General features: G+C 47.1%; 1 protein-coding gene across 4 annotated transcripts in view; it reads left to right on the plus strand.

The window, feature by feature from the left end:
- The first annotated feature begins 201 nt into the window (after positions 1-201).
- Positions 202-24,247, plus strand: part of LOC125739047 (cyclin-Y) — a 36,892-nt gene continuing 12,846 nt past the window's right edge. For all 4 annotated transcript variants that reach the window (XM_049008926.1, XM_049008753.1, XM_049009000.1 and 1 more), the window contains exon 1: positions 202-717. In XM_049008926.1, the coding sequence (XP_048864883.1) occupies positions 564-717 (154 nt within the window). In that variant the 5' untranslated portion in view covers positions 202-563. The remainder of the gene's footprint in view (positions 718-24,247) is intronic.

Here is a 24,247-nt window from a genome sequence, read left to right on the forward strand (position 1 = left end):
TAAAGTAGACTGACGTGAAATCGAAATACCTATAACGTTTAACTCAGGCTCACATAATGCGAAAATAATTAAAAAGCTGTAAAAACTATTTGTTTTCTGGACAACAATCAGGGAGTTACGTTCAATAAAAAACTCGCTGTTGCACCGACACATTGTTACCCCGATAGACTGTTACCACCCACTTGAACCGGAACCGTTTCTGTCACAGACCGACTGCTGTTGGCCGCGTTGAGCCGACCGGCCGCTCCGCTACCGGCGCAGCGCTGCACCCCCGGGCGCATGTGGGCAAAGCGACGCGTCGCGCCACCGGCGATCCGCCGTGCCTGAGAGGTGCCGGGGGGAGCGAAGAGCCGACACACGGAAACCCCGCAGGCTCACCTTTCCTCCCCCTATACCCGCCCGCCCACGGGTTTCTGGACAGTTTTCCATTAGTGGAGCTGCAGACCAACCTCGAACCGAGCCGAGGCGCGTCGCCGCTCCCCCTTGGCCGCCCCTGCCCCACGGCTTGCCGTCCCAGCCCGGTGAAGACGGAGCCGGAGTCGTCCTGAAAAGGAAACCGAAAGATGGGCAACGCGACGTCCTGCTGCGTGTCGGCGAGCCCCAAGCTGCGGAGAAAGGCGCACTCCCGCCTGGAGCCGTACCAGCCCGACGCGGAGCTTAGCCGAGAGGACACGGGCTGCAACTTGCAGCACATCAGCGACAGAGAGAATATCGACGGTAAAGGCGTCGGCGTCAGGGATACTGGAGGAACCGGACTGGGGATATGGAGAGGCTGGGGCCGGGGCTGGGGCTAAGGGGCAGCTGCGCTTCATAAACCGTTACTTCGCCTATGCTACTACTACTGTTTAAATATAATAATAATACTAATAATAATAACAACAATAACAATAATATATTGCGTCGTTAATATATCATACGTAATTATCGTTATTATACTGCGTTATTTTGTATATTTACTTCTGTTACCATAATTTTCATTATTGTTGTTATTATTAAGTCAACATGGGGTGATATTAACCAATTACACATAGCCTGTTTAAGTAAAAGCTGCTGTCATGACATAGAGAGCGCTTGATAAGGGTGCTGATCGTGTCACATAATACTAATACATACATACATAATACATAAGTACTAATATGATCCTTTTACATTTCTGTGACTGAAACACGGCGTTCCTGCTGAGATGTTGCAGGTTTATGAATAATATATCTGCCCACGTTAATCATCACGACAAGGTGTAACTGTCGTGATCAGCGCAGTTGTGCCGTCCGCTTCGTTTTTGCTGAAGGTTTTTATTGAAGAGACACAGCCGTTTTAGGTCTGAGACTGGCACTGGGGGGTAAATCCTACCAAATCCATTAACTCATTTACTTATTCAGAGTACCTGGGGTAGTACATGATTAATTCAGCAACTTTGAATCCATGATATTGTAGTGAATTGTTCATAAATGAGTGACTGGACCATCATTGTGTTTTTCTCAATGTGATTTCTGATCAGGCTAGAATAGGTTTTGACATGAACCCTGCAATGAGGTTTACTCGCACCACACCTTTGTGTACCCTCCCTTGAACATTTACAGGCCCCGTGTTGGCCACAAATAGTCACTACACTGGGGGGAGGGTGCGCCCCCCAAAGTGAGTTGGTGAGCAGTGTCCCAGAAACAACAAATGCAACCCTGGTCAATACACTGGAGTAGCACTGAGTGGTGGTCTGAAAGCTGCCCTCCTCCAAGGTGTAGTGTCACTCTCCACTGCCAGCTGTGTCCAGATGCCAATCCAGAGGTGGGACTGCCCTCCAGTGGCCAGGTGGATGTTCTGGGGGATGTCGTGTCCCCATCAGAAAAGCACTTGACTGTGGCTCTGACTCTCTAGGTCAGGGGTGGCCAATCTTATCCACAAAGGGCCGGTGTGTGTGTGTGGCTTTTCGCTGTAACTCCCTAATTAGATTACTAATTAAAGGACTGATTGACACACCTGGGTTTTACCAGCCGACATACAGGTTACCCAAAAAAGCCGCATATGCACCGGCCCTTTGCGGATAAGATTGGCCACCCCTGCTCTATGGGGTCAGACATGGGTGGCCTTTTGTCTGTAAATGTCCATCTGTTGTCCACTAATGTGTTAAGGAGGGCTACAGAGCAGGCGCTGGGTGGGGTTTTGACCCCTCGATGTGAGAGGGCTGTACCAGCCTTCAGCAGGTTCGTTGGAGCTGCTGTCCGGGGCCCAGGGGGCGATAGCACAGTGTGTGGTGAATCACTGGTTGGAATTAACACCAGCATTGTTACTGTGAGACTGTTAGCCTCAATAACAGGAACCATTATTCAGAATGAAAGACCGTTTTCAATCCTGCGCGCCCTCGGCATTTTAGCGACGGGGGTTATAAAGCAGGGATCCTGAGCTTCATTACCCTGCATTTATAATAGAGAGATAGGGGCTAATACCCCCCCATCTGTAGTAAAAAGAAATTGTGCCACTAGGAAAATAGTGTCTCGTGTTTATTGCTGCAGTCTGTCTTCACTGACACTTCCTAACAAGGTTTAGCTGGTAGGAAATTAGTTCCCCCTTCATAATGTCGACCCTGAAAGTGTGACAGTTTAAGGTTAGGGTTACAGTCACGTCCTCACAGAATTAGCAGTGCTGCTTAGGTGTTTCTTGGTTGGGCTTATTGTTGAAGATGTTACTCTGTTTTGAGAGCTTTACGAATGATCGGGAGATTGGTTACGGTCCCCTGGAGATGTTCCGTTTGTGGCCGTCATGTTCGCTCACAGACTTGTGCCCCCTGACTCCGCTCTGGTGCTCTTGGTGCTGTTGGACGCTCGCGTTGGGTGCCTGAACTCGTATTGGTGTTGGCTACTACCTCGCAGATGCCAGCAGCCAATCAGAAGCCCTAGCCTCTCAGTGGATGGGGAGGATGTGTCACAGCTGCACTGGGAATAATGGGGAACACCTTATAAGGCTTTCTTCAGGCAGGACACTGAATAGGACCATGTGACCATGGCCTCAGAGGAAGTGACAGCGTCCCTGCTTGGGTACAGGAGTGCAGATGAGTTCAACAAAACAGTCAGGTGGAATGAAAACTGAGGAAGGACCTTGCAGTGTCTGATCATGGGTGTGGCCCCTACAGGGAGTGGTCTGAGGCATTAGGGTCTGGTGGGATTTCCTGTGAGAAACCGGGGAAATTTTATGTTGGGTAATAAAGCAGAGGTGTGTTCGGACTCTCTACCCGACTCCCTGCCTCCCTCTGTGACATTTTCATCGCATAATAATGTGATGTGATGTTTGTGAATCATAAATAGTTTACCATTTCGTGACAGGCACAATGCGAGCTCTGAGTGCACCAGAGAAGTGCGGCACCTCCGTTCCTGAAACCGGCTCGCGATCATAACCGGCTCTATTGATCATACTGTGTGACTGAAAGAGAATGTTTGTTTTGTGTCACCTGCAAGAACCAGAGCTGGGGTAGTGAAGCGTTTGTGGCCCCTGTATGTGCTGACAGATCTGTGGCCGTCTTCTGGCACACGTGCGTGTGTAAAATTAGACGATCGCGAGACACCCAGCCTGGGAGCTGTCTCCTAAATAACTGCCTTTCCTGCCTAAATAAATGGCAGGCTGGGAGGAAATGGTGGTGTGAATCGAGGACACTGGCGTGTTTTTCCAAATAAGTGCCCAAATCAGTGTTGCTGTGTAGCTCACTGGGTAAGGACATGCCGCCTGCGAACAGAAGGTTGCCTGTTCAAATCCCAGGGCTGGCAGAGATGTCATCGCTGGGCCGTTGAGTGCAGCTTTTAATCCCCTGTTGCTCCAGGGGCTGTTTGACTCTGCTTTCTCAAATGCACATCACTTTTAATAAGAGTGTCTGCTTAATTTTTTTTTAAAAAAAGATAAGATTAAACGATAAACAGAATTAGGCAACTTTAGGTGCTTTGTTCGCAGGTATAGCTGAAATATGAATCTGAAAGCCTGTGCTTTAGGAACCCTTCTTGATAACCACTGTGCTGTGGGCACAGTGCAGGTTTCACATTTTGCTTTTCAGGTTTTAGTTGTGGTTTTTTTTAAAGGCAGCGGTGGTGGGGGTGGTATCTAGAAGAGGGTGCTTCCCCAGGGCTGCTGTTTCTGTGTCACGTATGCTTGAGCTCAGCACTGCTTGGAAGACGTGCGTGGACATCATGGTGGTCTCTAGCCCCGTCCTCCTTCGGTGTACCTCTCGGAGATCACACGGCACCATTAAAGTTGGTGCATTGTTTCCTGTTTGTGCCTAATTTTAATTTAGAGCCACAGACTCTTACTGTCATCAGTTCAAGAATTATTTGATCCCATGAGGGCATCATAAGTACTTCTGTTGTTCAGATCATAGGATCAGAACTCCCTCAGGCAGGCAGCCGATCTGTCATCTGGGTTAGTTGGAATTTTTCAAAGCTACATAAACAGTTGATTGATCAAACACTGATTGCACTGTCTGCTTAGTGTATAATGCAGATCCTTTTTTTATGATTTCAAACTGAGCTTCAAGCCCATCCCCGTGTTCACTGTAGACTGGTTATTCCTGTTGCCAAAGTGCTGTCAGACCTCAGATCTCCTGCCGATTTGTGCTTATTAGACCGTGCCACTGTTTCTCCAGTGAAGAACTACAGCAAATTAGGTACAAAAAACCCCCACTAATTGCTGAAGTGGGATTGCTGCCAAACCTCAGCTGTTAAGTACAGTTTTGAAAGATCTGTTACAGGATCAGTTACCTAAGAACACTGGAAGGCATTGCCTCCCAGTACTAAACTCAGCTGCAGTTACACAGATTTGTCTGTCATATGATCCAGGGTCACTGTGCAGGATTCTTGATCTTGTTGATGAGTCTTGGATAAGGTATTGTGGTAGGTGAATCTGCTTTGGGTTTTGACGTGACCCAGTTTCAGTCTGCTTAAGATACCTTTTGTAGCTGTTTTTCCCATTGGTCGTCCACCAATCCTGTGCTTTGCTTACCGAGTTTTCCCAGCCTGCTTTGTGTCTCTTGGTCTCATTACAGGAAAGTCTCAGAACTGCTAACCCTCTCTCTCATTTTGAACTATTCAGTGGCTCTTCCCTTAACAGCTTCTAACATGGGCTTTGCAGTGCTGAGCGAATGGGAAAGTGAGGTGACTTTCCCGTTTGAAACACAGGCATTTTATTTCCTACCTTCAGTTTGTAGACGGGAGTGGGGGCTTGGCTTTGAAGCTCGACGGGGCAGGCAGTGTTGGAGCTGACCCTCATTTAAGGCAGCATTTGGTTGGCCTGCAGGCCGACAGGATCACCACAGACCTGAACGAATAAACTACCTCATTTAAAGGTTCTTAATCTTGTTTTGTGGGCAGAGCAGACAGATACTGGGAGGTCTTTTTGGTGTGCGACCACTATGGCCTTGGGGGGGGCGGGGGGGTGTCATAGGTTGGACATCAGTAATGATGGAGATTCTCATCCCCGATGAGGTTCAGCCAAAGGTGCGAGACACATGTTCCTGAACCCTGACTGGGATCTGGATGGATGGCCGCGTTTATTGTGGGTAACTCTGTCACACAGGCTTTTTAAAGCGCGGTATGCCAGGCCACCACAGCAGGCATTTAATATTTAATTAACCACTCCTGGTTACAGTCCTACGGGGCGGCATGGTGGTGCAGTGGTTAGCACTGTTGCCTCACACCTCTGGGACCCAGGTTCAAGGTTCTGCCTGGGTCATATGTGTGCGGAGTTTGCATGTTCTCCCCATGTCGTCGTGGGGTTTTCTCCAGGTACTCTGGTTTTCCCCCACAGTCCAAAAACATGCTGAGGCTAATTGGAGTTGCTAAATTGCCCATAGGTGTGCAAGTGTGAGTGCATGGTGTGTGAGTGTGCCCTGTGATAGGCTGGCCCCCCATCCTGGGTTGTTCCCTGCCTCGTGCCCATTGCTTCCGGGATAGGCTCCGGAGGCTTCAAGACATACCTAAGACCATGCCAAGATGTATGACAAACCATGCCAAGACATCATGGTGGTCTCTAGCCCTGTCCTCCTTCGGTGTACCTCTCGGAGATCACACGGCACCATTAAAGTTAGTGCATCATTTCCCGTTTGTGCTTAATTTTAATTTAGAGCCACAGACTACTTACTGTCATCAGTTCAACAATTATTTGATTGCATGAGGGCATCATATGGACTTCATGTCAAGACGTACCTAAGACCATGCCAAGACATGCCCTGAACCATGCCAAGACATGCCCTGAACCATGCCAAGACATGCCCTGAACCATGCCAAGACGTACCTAAGACCATGCCAAGACGTACCTAAGACCATGCCAAGACGTACCTAAGACCATGCCAAGACGTACCTAAGACCATGCCAAGACGTACCTAAGACCATGCCAAGACGTACCTAAGACCATGCCAAGACGTACCTAAGACCATGCCAAGACGTACCTAAGACCATGCCAAGACATGCCCTGAACCATGTCAAGATGTATGACAAACCATGCCAAGACGTGCCCTGAACCATGCCAAGACATGCCCTGAACAATGCCAAGACATGCCCTGAACCATGCCAAGATGTATGACAAACCATGCCAAGACGTGCCCTGAACCATGCCAAGGCGTGCCCTGAACCATGCCAAGGCGTGCCCTGAACCATGCCAAGACGTGCCCTGAACCATGCCAAGACGTGCCCTGAACCATGCCAAGACGTGCCCTGAACCATGCCAAGACGTGCCCTGAACCATGCCAAGACGTGCCCTGAACCATGCCAAGACATGCCCTGAACCATGCCAGGATGTATGACAAACAATGCCAAGACATGCCCTGAACCATGCCAAGACATACCTCAGACCATGCCAAGATGTATGACAAACCATGCCAAGACATGCCCTGAATCATGCCAAGATGTATGACAAACCATGCCAAGTCGTGCCCTGTACCATGCCAAGACGTGCCCTGTGCCATGCCAAGACGTGCCCTGTGCCATGCCAAGACGTGCCCTGGGCCATGCCAAGACGTGCCCTGGGCCATGCCAAGACGTGCCCTGGGCCATGCCAAGACGTGCCCTGGGCCATGCCAAGACATACCTCAGACCATGCCAAGATGTATGACAAACCATGCCAAGACATGCCCTGAATCATGCCAAGATGTATGACAAACCATGCCAAGTCATGCCCTGTACCATGCCAAGACATGCCCTGAACCATGTCAAGACATGCCCTGAACCATGTCAAGACATGCCCTGAACCATGTCAAGACATGCCTCAGACCATGCCAAGGTGTATTACAAACCATGCCAAGACATGCAAGATCCATGGCAAGATGGATCCTGATATCAATCCTCTGTCAAGACAGATGCCACCTTCAGAGGACTCCCCCCTAAACTCGAGAACCTTGCTCTCCATGATGGCTAACGTGAATACAACATCTTTGTGGTCATGCTCGGTCCTCTTTGATGCCATGGTAGCGATCAAGCCGCTCTTCAAAGTGGTGGGTGGGAGGCAGCCAGAGTCTCTGGTTTTCATTCCATGGAAATGAGTCGTGTGACACAAATTACAAGGGCTGAAAATCAGTGATGATGGCACGGCGAGATGAAAAGGGGGAATTAGCTACACATCAAAGCCGTGGTGTCTCCACTGTTATTGTTCTGATAGGGGCTTGAATCTAGATGATCCTTTTTGGGCTCTTAATAAGCCACATCCCTCATCCACAAGATCCTTCCCAATCTTGTTTAAACACATTGCCAAGACCCACGATCCTCTATCTGAAACCGGGTACCATAAACCAGTGGTTCTCAAACTCTGTCCTCAGGCCCCACTGCCCTGCTTGTTTTCCAGGTATCCCTGCCATACACACTGCTGATTACCTGGATCAGGTGTGTTCAGTCAATCAGAAGCTGAAAGACAGCTGGGACTTGTGTGTGGGGCAGGGATAGCAGGAAAACAAGCAGGGCAGTGGTGCCTGAGGACTGACTTTGAGAACCACTGCCATAAACTGAGGTCAACATTGAGTTAGGCATGAGAATCAATTTCCTAATATCCTATCATGTGTTCCAGAGTTCTAATAATGAAATAAAATTGCAAGCATAGCCAAGTCTGTAGTGGGGATTAGCCATTCTTACTGTGTGGTGGCTATTCTTGGAGTTTCCAGCTTTGTGGGGTTATAGAGAAATGACTCATAGCATGTCTCGTACCAGTATTTTGCTTTCCAGGCGATAATATCTGCCATCCAAGGGCAATATCACACACAGAGGCAGAATCTTGGAAAAATGTCTCGGTGGAAGCCAGCATGCTGAGGAAGGTGAAAGGGACCTTTGTCGGTCTTGTTTGGTATAAAGCATGTTGGGTGGGGAACTACTTTGAGGACAGATATACCCGCACCTGTGCATGGTTACATCCAAAGCAAGCACCTTCCTGGTGGCGTGAGATTTAATAGGAACACACCAAGGTCGTGCCATGGAGGCTGAAATCGTGGAAGAGGTGACAACTATTATGCTGATGGACTTCTGAGAAGAAGCATTTGAGGATATTTCTGGAAAGACATCCCCACTCTAAACCCCCCCCCCCACCCCCCCCCCCCGCTAACGTCATTATTGCTCACTCGTTCACTGAGGTGGCAGAGGGCTCCACAATTAGCATTTGTAATTGGAAGATGCTAAATGTTACTCACTAGAACATCTTCCTGTGACATCATTTCTGGGCTGCCGGCAAATTGCGCGGAACAGTGTGATGAAAGAATATACCTCAAGCTTCATCACCCAGCCGTTGATGAGGCGTGATATACTCGGACACATGATAGGGAGATATGACTTTAGGCGTGAGAAATATCAGCATATCTTATGCTTTGATGCTGTTTATACAGTGTTACCATGGCAACTGCATGAGCCTGCTGTGGTGGTAGTGATGATGATGATGATGATGATGATGATGATGATGATAATGTCACACCATGCAGTGTAGAAGAACCAAATTGGGTCACTCAGCTATGGGGTCATGGCTTTATATCAGGTGATTAATCCTCCTTGTCATCATTAACCAGAAACGTCACTCTCTCCATGACTTCACTTCCTCGGTTAGAATTCTTTATTTATCGGATAACAGTTTATTTGGGTACGCTGTCTGGCTTCTGTTGAGTTATTTGCTAAAGAGGACCACCGGCGTCCTTAAATTGACATAGTCTGTATCGGTCTAGGGGGCGGCATGGTGGTGCAATCTCGAATCTCCGCCTGGGTCACATGTGTGTGGAGTTCTCCCCATGTCGTCGTGGGGTTTCCTCCAGGTACTCCGGTTTCCCCCCACAGTCCAAAAACATGCTGAGGCTAATTGGAGTTGCTAAATTGCCCATAGTTGTGCATGTGTGAGTGAATGGTGTGTGAGTGTGCCCTGCGATGGGCTGGCCCCCCATCTTGGGTTGTTCCCAGCCTCGTGCCCATTGCTTCCGGGATAGGCTCCGGACCCCCCGCGACCCAGTAGGATAAGCGGTTTGGAAAATGGATGGATGGATGGATGTATCGGTCTGTTCGGTGCGCGTTCGGTGTCAGGCCGAGTGACACTTTTCCCACAATTCACTTGTGCGGTCCTGCAGAAGGACAGAATAAGACTCCAATATCACACCCGAGCGACATTCCTGAAACTCGCCATCCATCTTTTTGAAGTCATTCCTCATCCAGTCCAGGTCTGAGCTGGAGTTTTGCCTGAGGTGAGGAACATTCTAGAAGCAACGCCAGCCTGCCCAGGGTCCTCTCACAAATGGATCGTGAGTGCTGGCACATCATGCATGCTGAGCTAATTAGGAAAATGGCTGTAGCCAAGCTAGACTGCATTCGCACATATTATTACAGCACGGGTTGGGGGGGGGGGTCTTAACACTGCATGTGCATTGACATGTGTGCACGTATGTGAGCCAAACTACGTCATGGCTAAATGTCACGCAGACACAGTGGCCTAGGTGCAGATGGCAACTTGGCCAGGCCACACAGCCCCCCCCCCAACTATCCACATTTGGTCCTCGGACACCAGCCACTCACTTGGGTCTGATCCTACAGGCATCCATGCGTATTCATTATCACCCGATTTACACCTGAAGCAGCCAGGCAGGTGACACGCTGTCCAGATAATTACGCCAGTAATTAAGAGCTGAGGTGTAGTGTAAAGAGGTAGTAAGAGGTGTAAAGAGGTAGTAAGAGGTGTAAAGGTGTAGCACCCCTGATGACCCCCTAAAGGACCAGTGGCTCAACGTTGATTATGTGCATCACTCAGAGCCTGTTGGGTTTTAGTTGGTTTGACATGCCGGGTGCCAAAAATCCGTCATTAACATATGGAGGACAGCTGAGCGAGCAACTGCAACGGCACCGTCGGACTGATTGGGTCCCTAATGGTACTGATGCATTCTGGTAACAGCTACGCGACCAATGCAGAAGTGAGAATCTCATTAAGGACCTGGAGTGAGGCTCATCACTCCATAAACACTACAAAATGGTCTGCAAGTGTTAAAAAATAAGTATGTAATAAAGATGGACCCATGAGCAAGATCTAGAAAATTCCAGCCTTTTATTTATAGCAGCATCTTTATCAGTGTTTGGAGACCAGGGTAACTACAGCACCTCTTATCCTGCATCCTTCCACTTATTATGCTGTGCCCTTAATCGCTGCGCCACCTGCTGTCAAGATACAATACCAACTGCACTGTGGCTTGACAGTAATGTTGTAATTACTTTTAACTTAATTTTATCCAAGTCAGACATATCGTTCAGCATTCCGCGTCGAGAGGTATTCTGTCTAACGGTTTATAACAACGTTCCATGCTTAAGCACTCAAAAGCTTGCCAGTGGGACAGTGCTAAGCCCCTAGCTCTCAAAATCTCCACAACCAAACAATTCTCCACATGAATTTGCAGATCTGCTGTGCAGAAGTGTAGCAAAAATCACATGTAAAACAACAGCCAATTAAGAGGCCCATCTGAGTCGTAGCTGATAACTATTTCCAGCTCTTGGAGCAAAATACTTTTTAGCCATTGATACCTATGTATGCATTTACAGATTTGTCTACATGAGTACAAATCTCAATACACTTACAAATCTCATTATACATTTAGAGATTTTTTTTACACATTTACAGTTCTGATTACGCTCACATGAATTGAGATACAGTCATGCAATTCTCCATACGCATCTACAAATTATTTTGCTACAATAATAACCCCATAGAAAAGTGCATCCATGTCAGGAGATTTGAAAGAATCTAAAAAAAATCCAGCCCAGATGTCCAAATAAGGCACATTTGGCGGAATAAAGCATTATAATCGGTCTCTGTGAAGTAGCATGCATGTTAATTAGCTTGTGTTTTGAAGCCTGGAGAGCCTCTGTGCTGTACTTCATGACTGTTTCAGTAACTTTGATGCTTTTAATTGCCTGTGTTGTTTTCCTAGTTCCAGCCTTGTATGGCTTTACTGTGATGCATCTCCTCCTTCTGAAGTTTCTTCCTCCATGTAAATTGCCTCAGGTTCCATGCTCTGAACCATGTGACGTGCGGCAGCCACTGGTCAGCTGAGCATCTACAAAGGAGCCAATCTTGGCGCTCAAGAAAGATGCCTTTGACTTTTGATCAGGATTCTACATGTGTCCACTTCTTAAAGTCGATGTAAAAACGGGGGAAAACTGAAATCCTGCCAAGTATCACAAGGTTTTGCTTCTCTCCCAAATATCAGCTTCCTTTGGCTGAATTTTCCCCACTTCCCTTTGTAGGGGCTTGAGCCTGTTTGGGGGTGGGAGGGTGCTGTTCCTCAATGTGGGGTCAGACTTCAAGAGAAGAGATTGATTAGCAAGTTGCTGACACCTGAAGCAACAGGTGGATTGAATTTATTATGATGTTGAAAGGATTCCAGGTCCAGGACAATAGTGGAGCCAGGCATTGACTGGGACAAGCATTTGGAATATGGATGGACGGATTATTATCCTCAGGTCTTGTCATAGGTGCATGAAACCGACGCGCTGCTTAAACATTTGGAGTCACAGAAGCGTCTGTCATTATGATAATAAGCAAATTTGTATTTATTCAGCAAGCACTTAATCTAAAATGACATACAAGTGAGAATTGGAGGTCAGGGTCAGCCACCATTCCTGGAAAAAATGGCTTTATATCCCATTATTATTAATTCCATTGGTCCATAATAGGATTGGAACCCACAACCTTCTAGACACTGATTTCAAACTCGCTGGGCCACATATTGCGCCCACTAAATGCTGTGCACTTTCTTAGTTCTGTTCAACTGCAGCTGCTTTTTGCATGATTAAAGGATGACTTGTTCCAGGAATCCCCAGCTCTAGTGGGTGACGCCTTATCCATTAGGCCACTGGGTCTGGGTTGGTGTATAGCAGCCAATCCTGTTTCGAGGCTGAGACTTTCCTCCATGCTATGATTTCTACCGAGCACGCTCCGTAATGAGTGTGTCAGTGCTTCTGGGCAGGCTCCATTGCTGCTAGTAACCATGGCAGAAGGATTCAATCTCCTGAATGCTTCCCCAGTCCAGATACTGTGCCGAATTTGGCCGAACTGGTTTGCGATACTGTATAGTGGTGCGAGAAAGTGGAAAGCTATGGCATGTGAATGAAATGCGTGTGACATTGGAAATGAAACCTCTTTAATTGAAATTGGGTTTGTTAAAAACTAAACGGTTGTCGACCTGGTGGTCATAGATACACACCTCAAACCCTTCATAAAATTAGAATGAATTAATTAAAATTTAATTTAATTTAAAAACACAACAGGGAGTCACTCATTCATCCTTTAGCCGTTGCCTTCAGGCTAATGCTGAAGGACGCCCTCTGTCAAGTAGATGCAGTAGACACCCATTTAACCTTCAATCAAGCAGATTTCTGGCTGCCTCTGATGAAAGGGCCGCGCCAGCTGTGCGTTTCTATGACCCCGTTGCCTAGCTACAGATGGTGAAATCATGGGTCTCGGCTGGGACGAGCGCTGATCACCCAGGCCCCTGAGGCTGCCCCCGCACCATATCTGGACATGTACATGGAGCCTCTGAGCTTCTGCAGCTGCACACAGATGGACCAGCACATAGGTCTCCTTGGCCCTCCGCTGTGCCCTGCACTGTTCCGACACAAGCAACATGCTTTCTGTCATCGCAGTTTGCTCTGTGCTGCTTTCCCCAAACAAATGTCTGCCTGCTGTCCCCAAACAAACGTTTGCCTGCTCTCCCCAAACGTTTGCCTGCTCTCCCCAAACAAACGTTTGCCTGCTGTCCCCAAACAAACGTTTGCCTGCTGTCCCCAAACAAACGTTTTCCTGCTGTCCCCAAACAAATGTTTTCCTGCTGTCCCCAAACAAACGTTTTCCTGCTGTCCCCAAACAAACGTTTGCCTGCTGTCCCCAAACAAACGTTTGCCTGCTGTCCCCAAACAAACGTTTGCCTGCTGTCCCCAAACAAACGTTTGCCTGCTGTCCCCAAACAAACGTTTGCCTGCTGTCCCCAAACAAATGTTTTTCATTCTGCAGAAATTAATGAGCCAGTCCCCTACTATCTGTTTTATTAGACTGTGGGGAGTTTTACGGTGTTACATGACAGATTGACGGGCGATTCTAGGATGTTGTTTTAAGGTAGAGGGGCATAAGAGGGGCCATAATTCATATGGTGATGGGACGTTGACATACTGGGTGGCAGTCAGCTTTCAGCTATGGCCAGTGCCCCTGTGGGTCCATCCCAGTATATGTCCCTGAAGTTTGAACCTGACAAGCAGCACTTTGGAAGTCAGGCCTGCCAGCGAATGGCCTGTTTTTCAACACTCTTTTTCTGGAAGGGTTAGTTCAGAGTCGAATGGAGTGCAGCTGAAGGTGCCGCTCCTCTCAAAGGCTGCTTTGCTGATCAAACTGGTCTGATCAGTTCTGAGTTGATCAGTGACTAATTGGCGTGAGTTCTCTTTCAATGACGCTAAGATTCTGGGTCAACTTGTTTGGGACTTTGTCAGGTAGTGAATGGAAAAGGCGTGTCATTTTTAGCTCGCAGACGTGGCTCCTGGCCCCCTCCAGAAGCTGCCCATGCCTGGCTTCCCTCCGGTTTGTGCCAGCTTGCATCTCTTAGCTGTTTTCATCGTCCCTTCTGCACAAGTGTCTTGTCAACAATGCCCATCAAAATGTGCTTTGATGGGGCTGCCTTAAAGTGTGTCTGTGTATGTGTGCATGACAAAGAAAGAGTGTGTAATTAGCTACAGCTGCTGATTTATTTATTTAGACAATGTGAATTTGGGATTGAGCCCTGCTTGTGGGGACCTAGTAGCTCCTTTGAGCACAGTGCCAAATACCTCTGGATGCTCCTGGTAGCTCATGGCCAGCACTGTGTGTGTTCAGGTTTCCCTCTCTGTCCTGTCATATGCATCATTAGACTGGTCCAGGGTAACCAGACGTCTTTAAAAATGTTCAAGTTTTGATCGGTCAGTGAATGGAGGGTATGCATTGATGTCACTGTCCAGCCAGAACTCTCTCAGATGGACCGTCACGCAGTCCTTTCTCATTAACATGCTGCAACATGGCAGATTTTAGTTGAGAAAACTGATAAATTGATTATTTGCTTTAATTCAAAGCAGTTGGACTTGACAGGGATGCGTACGATTTCCCAAAGGACTAACGGACGATGGACATTGATATGTGGTAACCATTTGGGTTTCCTGACAGAATATTTTGTAGAAATAACTAAACTAGCTTTGTGGAATATCCCCTTATAAGGAAAAACTGGGCTTGTCGCTTTGTTTTTAATGCATAAGCTGCATCATCAATGTGTTTTTAATAAATGCTGACAAAAATATTACAGTTACACAGAATATAAATGAATGATGCTAAATATTTAACTGATGAGTGGTCAGTACAGTATATAACCTACGGCATGGCTTCACCCAAAAATCCAAACTATTTGAGAAGTAACAACCGCAAATCCACGTTTCAGAACCCAGATTCCATAGACTGCTTCTCTTTTCTTCAGTTTTCGCCAGTCTGTTAAGAGATACCTCCGATTTCTTGTTAAATCTTTTTTTTTTACAATCAGTCACGCAACAGTTCCTTCCCATTTGAGGAGTTATTTATTTTTTTTTTTGCAGGATCCAAGTTCAATGCCAGCGCTGTCTTTCTGCCACTCAGTGGGTATAACTGCAATGACTTCTGCCTCCTGTGATGTCATGTGCATACCTTCAATTAGCGAATCAGATTAGCACGTTTATCCTGCAGCTGCCAAAAGAAAACCTCTGGCTTGCCTATGGGTGCAGGCTCTTGTGTCCGCCTACATTTGCCCCCCCACCCCGAATCAGATCCTGATGATTTCCAGCAAACGTTACTGGCAGGAGAGTGTTAATACCCCCCAAAGGTTTTCTATGCCTGTTGTTATTTGTCCCCTCAGCTTGTACTGTGGCACCAGTGCGTTCTGTTGTTGTTGGGAACACTGGAACGCGGAATCTGGTGCCTCCTTCTGGAATTCCGTTGGGTACCATGCATTCCTCCGTGTTTGTTGAATGTCCCATGGGGAAGGATGTTCAATCTCCGGAGATCTGGGAAAAATCCATACATCCCCACATGATACCATCCTAACATGGACACTGGATTTTACAGCCGATTGATGGTGAAATTCCCTGTTTAACTCCGACTTTCTTACTGCTTCTTATTAGGTTTTATTTTCGAAGTCTGAGCTCAAAAATACAACAGCCGTCGCCTCCCTTACTGGCCAGTGGGAGGGCAATGAATACCGGCGCTGGCGTCTGTGACGCACTCAGGACGTGACCGTATGGCGAACACTCTGACGATGCTCACAGGAAACATGATGCACGGTTGTAGCATCGTGCAGATGGGCTGTTTGATACGAAAACCCGTCTGTCTGATCACTTTATGCCAGAGAAACTGAAGGAGATGCCCTTTCTACTGCCGTGTCCCTGAGATGCTCCCCCATCTTCTCCGTAGGTGTGGGTTAACAAAAGCTAGTAATTAGCGAGCCTCTTGGCTGACTTCAAGCATTAGACACCAGTCTTAGCTAAGGCTTTGCTAGCAAGGGAGGCTGGTGCTTATCAGGCTCCTGGGCTGCTGTATGCTAGCTGGCATTAAAAATGTGCCGTGTTTAGCTTGGTCTTTAGCTGTTTCTAGACAATCGGTAATGGTGGCAAGTCAGGGGTGATATTTTTACTTGACCGTTTTTGTGTTCTCGTGTACCTGTTAGACGTCATCTTCCATTGCCGAAGTATAGTCCCAATACTCAAGGACAGAAGCGCAGAGGACGGCAAGAATCCACGGATGTCCGTTTTGCCCAGCCACAAATATCAGGGATGCATGGCTTGCATCATCGTCACAGAGAACAGTCTCATGATGCATCGTGTCCCAAGTTCATTCTTGGGAAGCAAGTTTACAAGACTGGTGGTGGCAAGAACACAAGTACGGTCTTTGTGTTTTTGGTGCTGCGAGATACCCGGGGACTGTGCTTAGCCTCCTGCTTAGCTGCCGTTTTGCTATCACAAAGCAGCCACTCTGCTAATGTGACTAAAGGACCATGGGGATTTTTTTTCGCGATTAGCGCTGTGTCCTCCTGGATGCCAGATGGTGTGTTAGGGCCTGGGTGGATGTTCCATGCCCTGAGTTGTTCTGGCCCGGTGCTTCAGGGCCTCGGCTGTTTCCTGGCAGAGCAGAATAGGCTGCCACTTCGTACTAGCCACTCCCACGGACCCTGGGCCGCACAAGGTTATTTTATCCATTTGAATGTCACCATAACAAAAGGTGTTTACAAAACTAACGAAGCCGCTGTCTGAGGTTTAATCAGCGGCCACGTTGAAGGCCCTGTCAGTGCTCCGAGTTGCATAACCACACTGAAATCAGCAGAGCAGCTGCTTTTTACATAAGGCTAAATCAGGAGTTATTTTTAGAGGACAGCTAGAAATTCAGGCTCATGAGAGATTCACACGTCCAGGGTTTACAGATAGGGATGAATCTCATTAAGCAATATGTTTGATTCTTCACTTAAGATGGGAAAAAGTTGAGGTTTTTCGAACATATAAACTTTAATTATCTGTGATGCCATGTGTAGCCATGCCGTATCCAGGCTGCTAATTGTCCTTTGATTGTTTTAGCCTAACGAGGGCCTCATTGTCATTTATATTGAATATAGCCTCGATCTGTCTGCCGTTCTCCCGTTTTCAGAGCCTCACAACGACCTCGTTGTCATGGCTACGTGAGACGCTGTAACGTCTGTATCTGTGGAAAACACCCTGGGGCAAACGGGGAGAGCCCCGGATCCCGGTCACACTGCAGCCTGGTGCTGCAGAGGACGGCAGCAGTGTCACATGCGCGTTCCAGTAGCCTCAAGGAGGTGCCCTGCTCATGGACCTTGCAGCCTTATCTTGAGTTTAAAATTATCATCTACGTAAATCTACGTTGAGATTAAATTATCATGTACGTAAATCGGGGGTGGCCACTCTGATCCGCAAAGGACCAGTGTCTATGCAGGTTTTTCGGATAACCTTTAGGTCAGCTGTTCAAACCCAGGTGTGAGGACTCTTCGGCCAATCCGTCCTCTAATTAGTAATATAATTAGGGAGTCGCAGCGAAAACCTGCACACACAGCGGCCCTTTCTGGGTAAGATTGGCAACCCCTGACGTAAATATATTGTCAATACCTTACCTACCACACAAGAACACACATAGATAGATAGGGAAGCTGGTTGTTTAAACCTGAACGAGTATCCTTCTACCCGCCTCCTTGTAGTATATGTTTGTCCAGTTTCACCAGTCAGCCCTGGACATGAGGCCTTAAACGTGCCCTGAACTATTAAGGCAGATCTCCGCCCCCTCCCAGGGTAACGCCCCTTTCAGTCTTATTGGCCTGTGTCACTCTTGAGTGTCATTATGATGGGATTTAACCTGAAATTCTGCAGTGAATTTTGCAAACCAGGATGTATGGAGGGGAGGGGCTACAGGTGCACAGGCCCCAGCTGGAATCTGATTGGTCCCCAGAGTGCCCAGTCCACCTGAAAGCTGATTGGCCCCTGGAGTGCCTGTTCCCCCTAAAAGCTGATTGGCCCCTGGAGTGCCTACCCCCCCCCCGAAAGCTGATTGGCCCCTGACGTGCCTGTTCCCCCTAAAAGCTGATTGGCCCCTGGCGTGCCCGTTCCCCCTAAAAGCTGATTGGCCCCTGGCGTGCCTGTTCCCCCTAAAAGCTGATTGGCCCCTGGCGTGCCCGTTCCCCCAAAAGCTGATTGGCCCTTGGAGTCTCTACTCCCCCCCCGAAAGCTGATTAGCCCCTGGAGTGCCCGCTCCCCTGTCACTCACCGATTCAAAATATAACTTTGGTTGGTCCATCTGTATGAATTATGGCCCCTAACTTAAAAAATCGTAGAATTGCCATTGGTTGTTAAGGCATGTTGGCGCCTTATGGGAAGTGCCAGTGACTGAGGATGCAGGACTGGAGGACCAGTTTCTGGGTGACCTTTCTCATAACGTATCGTCTTATTGCAGATGGGGAGGCCCGGCTTGGCCTTTTCAGAGCTTTGAGCTTGGAGCTCCAGCATTCTTCAATTCTCTTGGCTCACGTTCACCTCGAATTCCCAAATCCACCCCCCAAGCTGAAGCATTTCCCAGCTCATCATATCAGTGTTTCAGTTGAAGGTCCCTCTGAGAAGATTACAGAGGCAAGTTTTAATCTCCTCAGCGACTCGATCTTTAATCATGGTGAAGAATCTGTGGCTTCTTATCTTCACTGCGTTAGGATTAGAAGGACCGGCTTGTGGGTCTGATTCAGAGCTTGGCATGGCTCTTCTCCAGAGAGTGGCAATTTTTCTTTGCCGTCGTATTTATTACAAGTTTACTTCGGGTCTCGCGTCTGTTCAAGAAAGCAGGAACCTGCCTGATCTTCACAGCAGCAGAATCTGAGTGATTTCTGTCGTATTTTCCAAGCACTATAGGGACGACCATTATTGCTGGATAAAACATATTAGTCATTGTATTTCTGACAAATGTACCCCAAGAAACTTCTTTGCCATGGAATGCTGTGGTACCAAGCTGATAAGCTTTTTCATACTGTCATACATTCTAGACGTTCCATCTCGGTATTAAACAAAAAAAATATGAATCATGTAGGCTGCTGTAAAATTCAAAGTCAGAGAGAGCCTAAACAGGCTCATCAGTGTGAAAACATGCTAAGGAAACGAGGAGATAACTCTTTTTTGAAGAGTTAAATACCTTACCATCCATTTATTGACTGCGCTGTTGCTGCATGACCTGCGGCGTCTGCCCAATCTGCGGTGCCTGCCCAATCTGCGGCCACATGTGCACTAGGTTTCACATATGCCACTTCGTCTTTTTTAGTGCATTCATAGCAGAGTGGTTTTTGCGGCATTAACCTACACATGTGTTCTTTTTTTAGAAAAAAAAAATTACTTAAATTAGCACCAAACAATGCTAACGCCACGCACCACAAATGCAGCATCTCCGTCTCAGTTTAATAGAAAGAGGAGCATCTGTGTTTTTGACGGTGTTAAAAATAATATCTTTGGGGTATTCCGTAATAACGCCCAAGCCTACAAGTTTATCTATTCATCTCAAGCACCTTTCTGCACCGAGTCTCTGCTGACTCTTAGATACCCCCCGCCCCCCCATTTCCACATGAAGTCCCCCAACCGAACAGAAGTTAATCAGATAAAGAGATTAAGGGTGAACTCTAGGTAATCTGAATTCAGAGGGTAATGCAGATCCATCTGGGCTGTAATGTCCTTACAACTGCCCCAGGGGGCGCCCCACAGATCCCGTGCTGTCTCAGGCAGGCCGCATTGACCAGCAAGACCCCAATTCTTCTTAAAAAGCCTGCTTGCTGCGTGTAGTCTTGCCCAGCTGAGTTTTGGAGCCACCTCCCCTGTCAGCTGATGGGGCCGCTCTCAGACCTCAGGCAGTCTGCTTGAATAAAGCCATACAGCTGGTCTGGAAGAAAACAGCAATGATGTCAGCCTGCTGTGTCAGGAGACCAGGGGATTTATTCACGGTTTCCCATGCGGCATTTGACACCTGTAAGGAAGGTCAGGCCAGCGTGCTACGTGTGGCCAGAATCTTGTATTGCATGCATTTTTACAAGTTGGCCGTCGTCATCAGAAAAAAAGATACCCCCCCCCCCCCCCATTTTCATCAATGCCTTGTTTCCACCAATGCTGGAGCCGGTGCCCTTTTCCCAGTCTGCAACTGGTTCCGCATGTTTCGACTGCAGTTCTAACGCGGCAACCACAGAAAAGCTGGTCTCAGAATTTGGAACCGTAACGTCAGCGAATGTGGGACAGACTATAGCGCCGAAACCTTCCGCATACTCAGAAAATTCAATTCATAGCCAATATAGTTTTGTCTAAAATCGCTGGTACCAGCAGTGAAACAACTTGCCAGCTTATTAGAGGAATAACATTTCATCATTTTTTTATTCTGTGAAAACGTAAGATTGATCTGCTGGTCAGATTGAAAAACAAATGATAATCATGTCACAGGTAGAATAAATTACATATTGTGGGGACTGAGTGGCCAAGAGATCATGAGGCAAAAAAAACAAAGTTCAATTTTCAACTAAAACTCTTCTTTCTCAATCCTTAAACGGACAGCGGCAAAACAGTGAGCGAGAATAAACTCTTACTTTTACGGAGACAAAAGTGGATACAGGAAATTGAGGCATAGTGCAGTGAATCATACTCCGAAAACTTTTTTTTGGTTCTGCAGCTTATAAAAACTTAAAATCCGAAACAGATCAAAATAAATCCTAAAAATGCAATTCGTATGAAAATTTCACTTCCGCCTACGTAACATTTCTGTTTCGTTCGTTTTTCTTTAAACCGTTGAGAATGTGGGCAGGTTCTCAAAAGGCACCATATGAGAACCAGCCCAGCGTCGGTGGAAACGAGGAATTAAACAGTAGTCTTGATATATGTAGAAGCTGAAATCATGCCCAGTAGCTATGACTCTATGGTATGACACTCCAATCAGTATATATGTCACGCTCGGTCGTTGGGCGGGTGACCGCGCCGGCTGGCGAGCGAGCAGGAAGTAGGCGAGCAGGCAGAAGTAGGGTGAACGGGGATTTATTAAGCGAACAGGGAGCAGGGAACATCACACGACGACTAACATCAGCCCACAGCAACTAACATCAATGACCGACAAGGGGAACAGGCAGGACCAGGACTGAAATAAGACAGGACTAATCAAAGTAATCTGACAACGCTGGAAACAATCAGGGAAGAACACGTGGGTAACCAGGGGGCGTGGCACACATGAGGAGCGGACGGGTCGGGCGTCACAATATACTTCTGTTAGCGACTTAGCCACCAAGTTCCACTGCATCGCCACAAGGGTGGTCCTGGTAGGGCTGAGGAAATAAATTGTTTCTAAATTGTTTCGCAATGCGGATGTGAACGATTCTGCATCGGTGCAGTAACAGTACATAATCGATTAAAGCCACGTACCATTGCTTTGATTTTTTCTGGCTGTGACTGGAAAATAAAGTTCAAAAGAACTTTCTCATAGCAATCGTTACTGTCTATGGGCCCTTTTCTATCACACGAAGTACCGAAGCAAAGTACATACAGTACATAAAGGTGTTGGTTTTTTGCTGGTACCTGCGCCGAATGACATCACAACGCAAGCCAGGTTATTATGTACTGAATTCGAAAAATGGCTGTAGTACATTATAGAGCTAGACGATGTGCAATTTTAATACCAACATCGCATGTAATGCAAATGCAATTCTCACATCGCTTGTCATCTAGATTAAGAGCAACCTTTAAGTTCTGTATGGACGTTATAGTGCAAGGGGTTAAAGTTTTGCTAAAATATTTTTACAGTGTTACTCTACCAGTGTTACTCTGATTATTCCTTTTCAAGATTATCTATTGTATGTTTAAAACTCAGTTTAAAGTTTACCTCCACTGCTTTTGCATGAGCGCTGCATAAATTCTCTGAGACAATCATAATCTCTCACCCTTGCTGGTTAAATTAATCCTGAATTCCTTTTTTGCTTTATAAAATACCCCAATATTTATATCAACAAAATCACATTGTGATATTTAAAAATTTTCCAAAACAGTGCTGTCAAAATAGCTATATTATACAGAATACTTTATATTTTGTCCTGCCATCCTGATCACCTGAGCAGATCGCAGTTTAAGCTTGGGTCTCTTCAGTTGTCCATGCATCCATTATGATTACTATTATTTATTTATTTTTTACTTTGTCTATCATTGGCATCTGAGACTGCAACTATTTTCGAGGCGGCGTTTGTATTGTCTTTCAGAGGCAGGCTATTTGCATAATATTTGCGACCAAAGAACTGTTTCAAGGCCCAACCAGGAGTACCAAAGTAGCCCAGCTGGTTCGGCGCTGGTTCTGGAACTTTTGTGATGCGTCCTGGGTTCGGATGGAATCGTCGACATGATAATCGCAATGGAACCGTGAGACCAGTGAAGATGCACAGCCCCAGTTCTCAGCATGGAAAGGGCAGGTGGATGCTTCCCATGGGGCTTGGCAGGGTTGTACCACGCCTGCCAGTTTTTGCTACGATTCACTGTTTGATTTGTGGGCGTCTCCTTAGCTTGAGGTGTGAGTCCCATGTCTGTCACATCAATAATAACAATGATAACATGATGTAGGAATCCACAGACTGGCCCAGACACACCGACCTAACCGGATCCGCTGCATGCTTAAGCCAGGTTACGATACGACCTCCCCCCCACGGCGCGTAAATATTGGCCGACAGGTCCCAGCTGGCTCTGGCCACCATGACGGCTCCGGCTTTTGTTCCTGAGAAGAAAGTGCGCGTTCTTGCGTAATCCAGTTTCCTTGAACAAAGGAAGCTCATGTTTCATGATATCCCTCCCTTTTGTGGGGCATTCAGTAGCTGCAAGGCCGAAACTCTAGCATTTTTAGCAAAATGCCCGGAAGGTTCCAGAAATTTGTCTGTCTTCTTTAAAAATATAAAATATGTGATATTACTTCCTCCCCCATAGGCATCTGAGAGCACAAAGTGTCTCCTTTGCATCTCAAACACATTGCGTTTGGAGCCTGTTACTACTAGTAAACTTTGTACATTGTGCATCTTGGGTTTGTATTTAATGACGGTCCTGTCATCATTTATTAAGAACATAATAAGAACATAAGAATATCATTTATTAACATCAGGCAACACCTGATGTTGCCAAAAATTCCGGATGATTCTTTCATTTTACAATGATTGGTAAGTTTTGCCTAAGTTTTCAGTCCCTCTCTCAAAAACTAGCATAATAAAATCATATGTCAGAATTAGCATAAATTTTTGTGTTATTGCAGTTGTTGGGAACAAAGCAGGTAGTTCAAGGGTACAACAGGAGTGCCCCGTGACCTGTGACCATGCTGCCTCTGCTCCCCATCGCCGGGGCCGCTCCCTTTCCTCTCTGGGTTACATCATCCTTCTAAAGGCTGGATGAGGTCAGGACCTCTGTGCCCCCCTGGAGTGGCGACTGTGCCCAGGCGTGTCTGTCCACAGTGCCACCTAGCTGGGAGTGAGGACCACATGGAAGAGGCTGCTTCAGTACTATTCCAGCTGCTAATAGCACCCTGTGAAAAATAGCCTGCAGGACAGAAGACACCAATTAACCGATGTCTGGTCTCGTACCTACATATATATGTGCAAGGTCTAGCCACATAAAATAACTTACAAATAATGTAAATCTTAAGTCTTATCAATCCCTTTTATGTTCCTGTAGGAAGCACACCCTTCATTTTCAGTTCATTGATTCCTAAAACATGGAAGGAAACCAGCCCCTAGTCAGGCATGTTTCCGTGTGGTTCCATTGTCTGAAATGTTGGTCTGTTCCGTGGGTCAAACCGTAAATCACCAGCAAGTCGCCCCACACCCAACGCCTATTCACTCCTGCTCATGGTGTAACTACAGGGGCTCACCTACCCCTACACCTTCACATTATAATGCCGTCACATCACAGCACTGTTATGCTCACCTGTTGACCTGTTATGTTGTACTACGCGGCCCAAAATTACTTTTTGAGTTGAGCCCCACATACAACAGACCGGCACCTAGTCGTACCAAATGATTATCGACTGAGTAATGGATGAAGACTGCATCAGTCTCGAACGTAACCTGCCTAAATCGTGTGAGGAGGGGTGGTGTGGAGGTGTGGGTGACCTCACTGTGGCCTCACACCTCCAGGGTGATGGGGTCTTTCCTGCCCCCATCCCACCCCCACTCGCAGTGTCTGTGCGGCTTTCCTCCTGCTACCCCGTTTCCTCTTTC

Source organism: Brienomyrus brachyistius, chromosome 1 (assembly GCF_023856365.1).
Source record: "Brienomyrus brachyistius isolate T26 chromosome 1, BBRACH_0.4, whole genome shotgun sequence".
In the NCBI taxonomy this organism is placed as follows: domain Eukaryota; kingdom Metazoa; phylum Chordata; class Actinopteri; order Osteoglossiformes; family Mormyridae; genus Brienomyrus; species Brienomyrus brachyistius.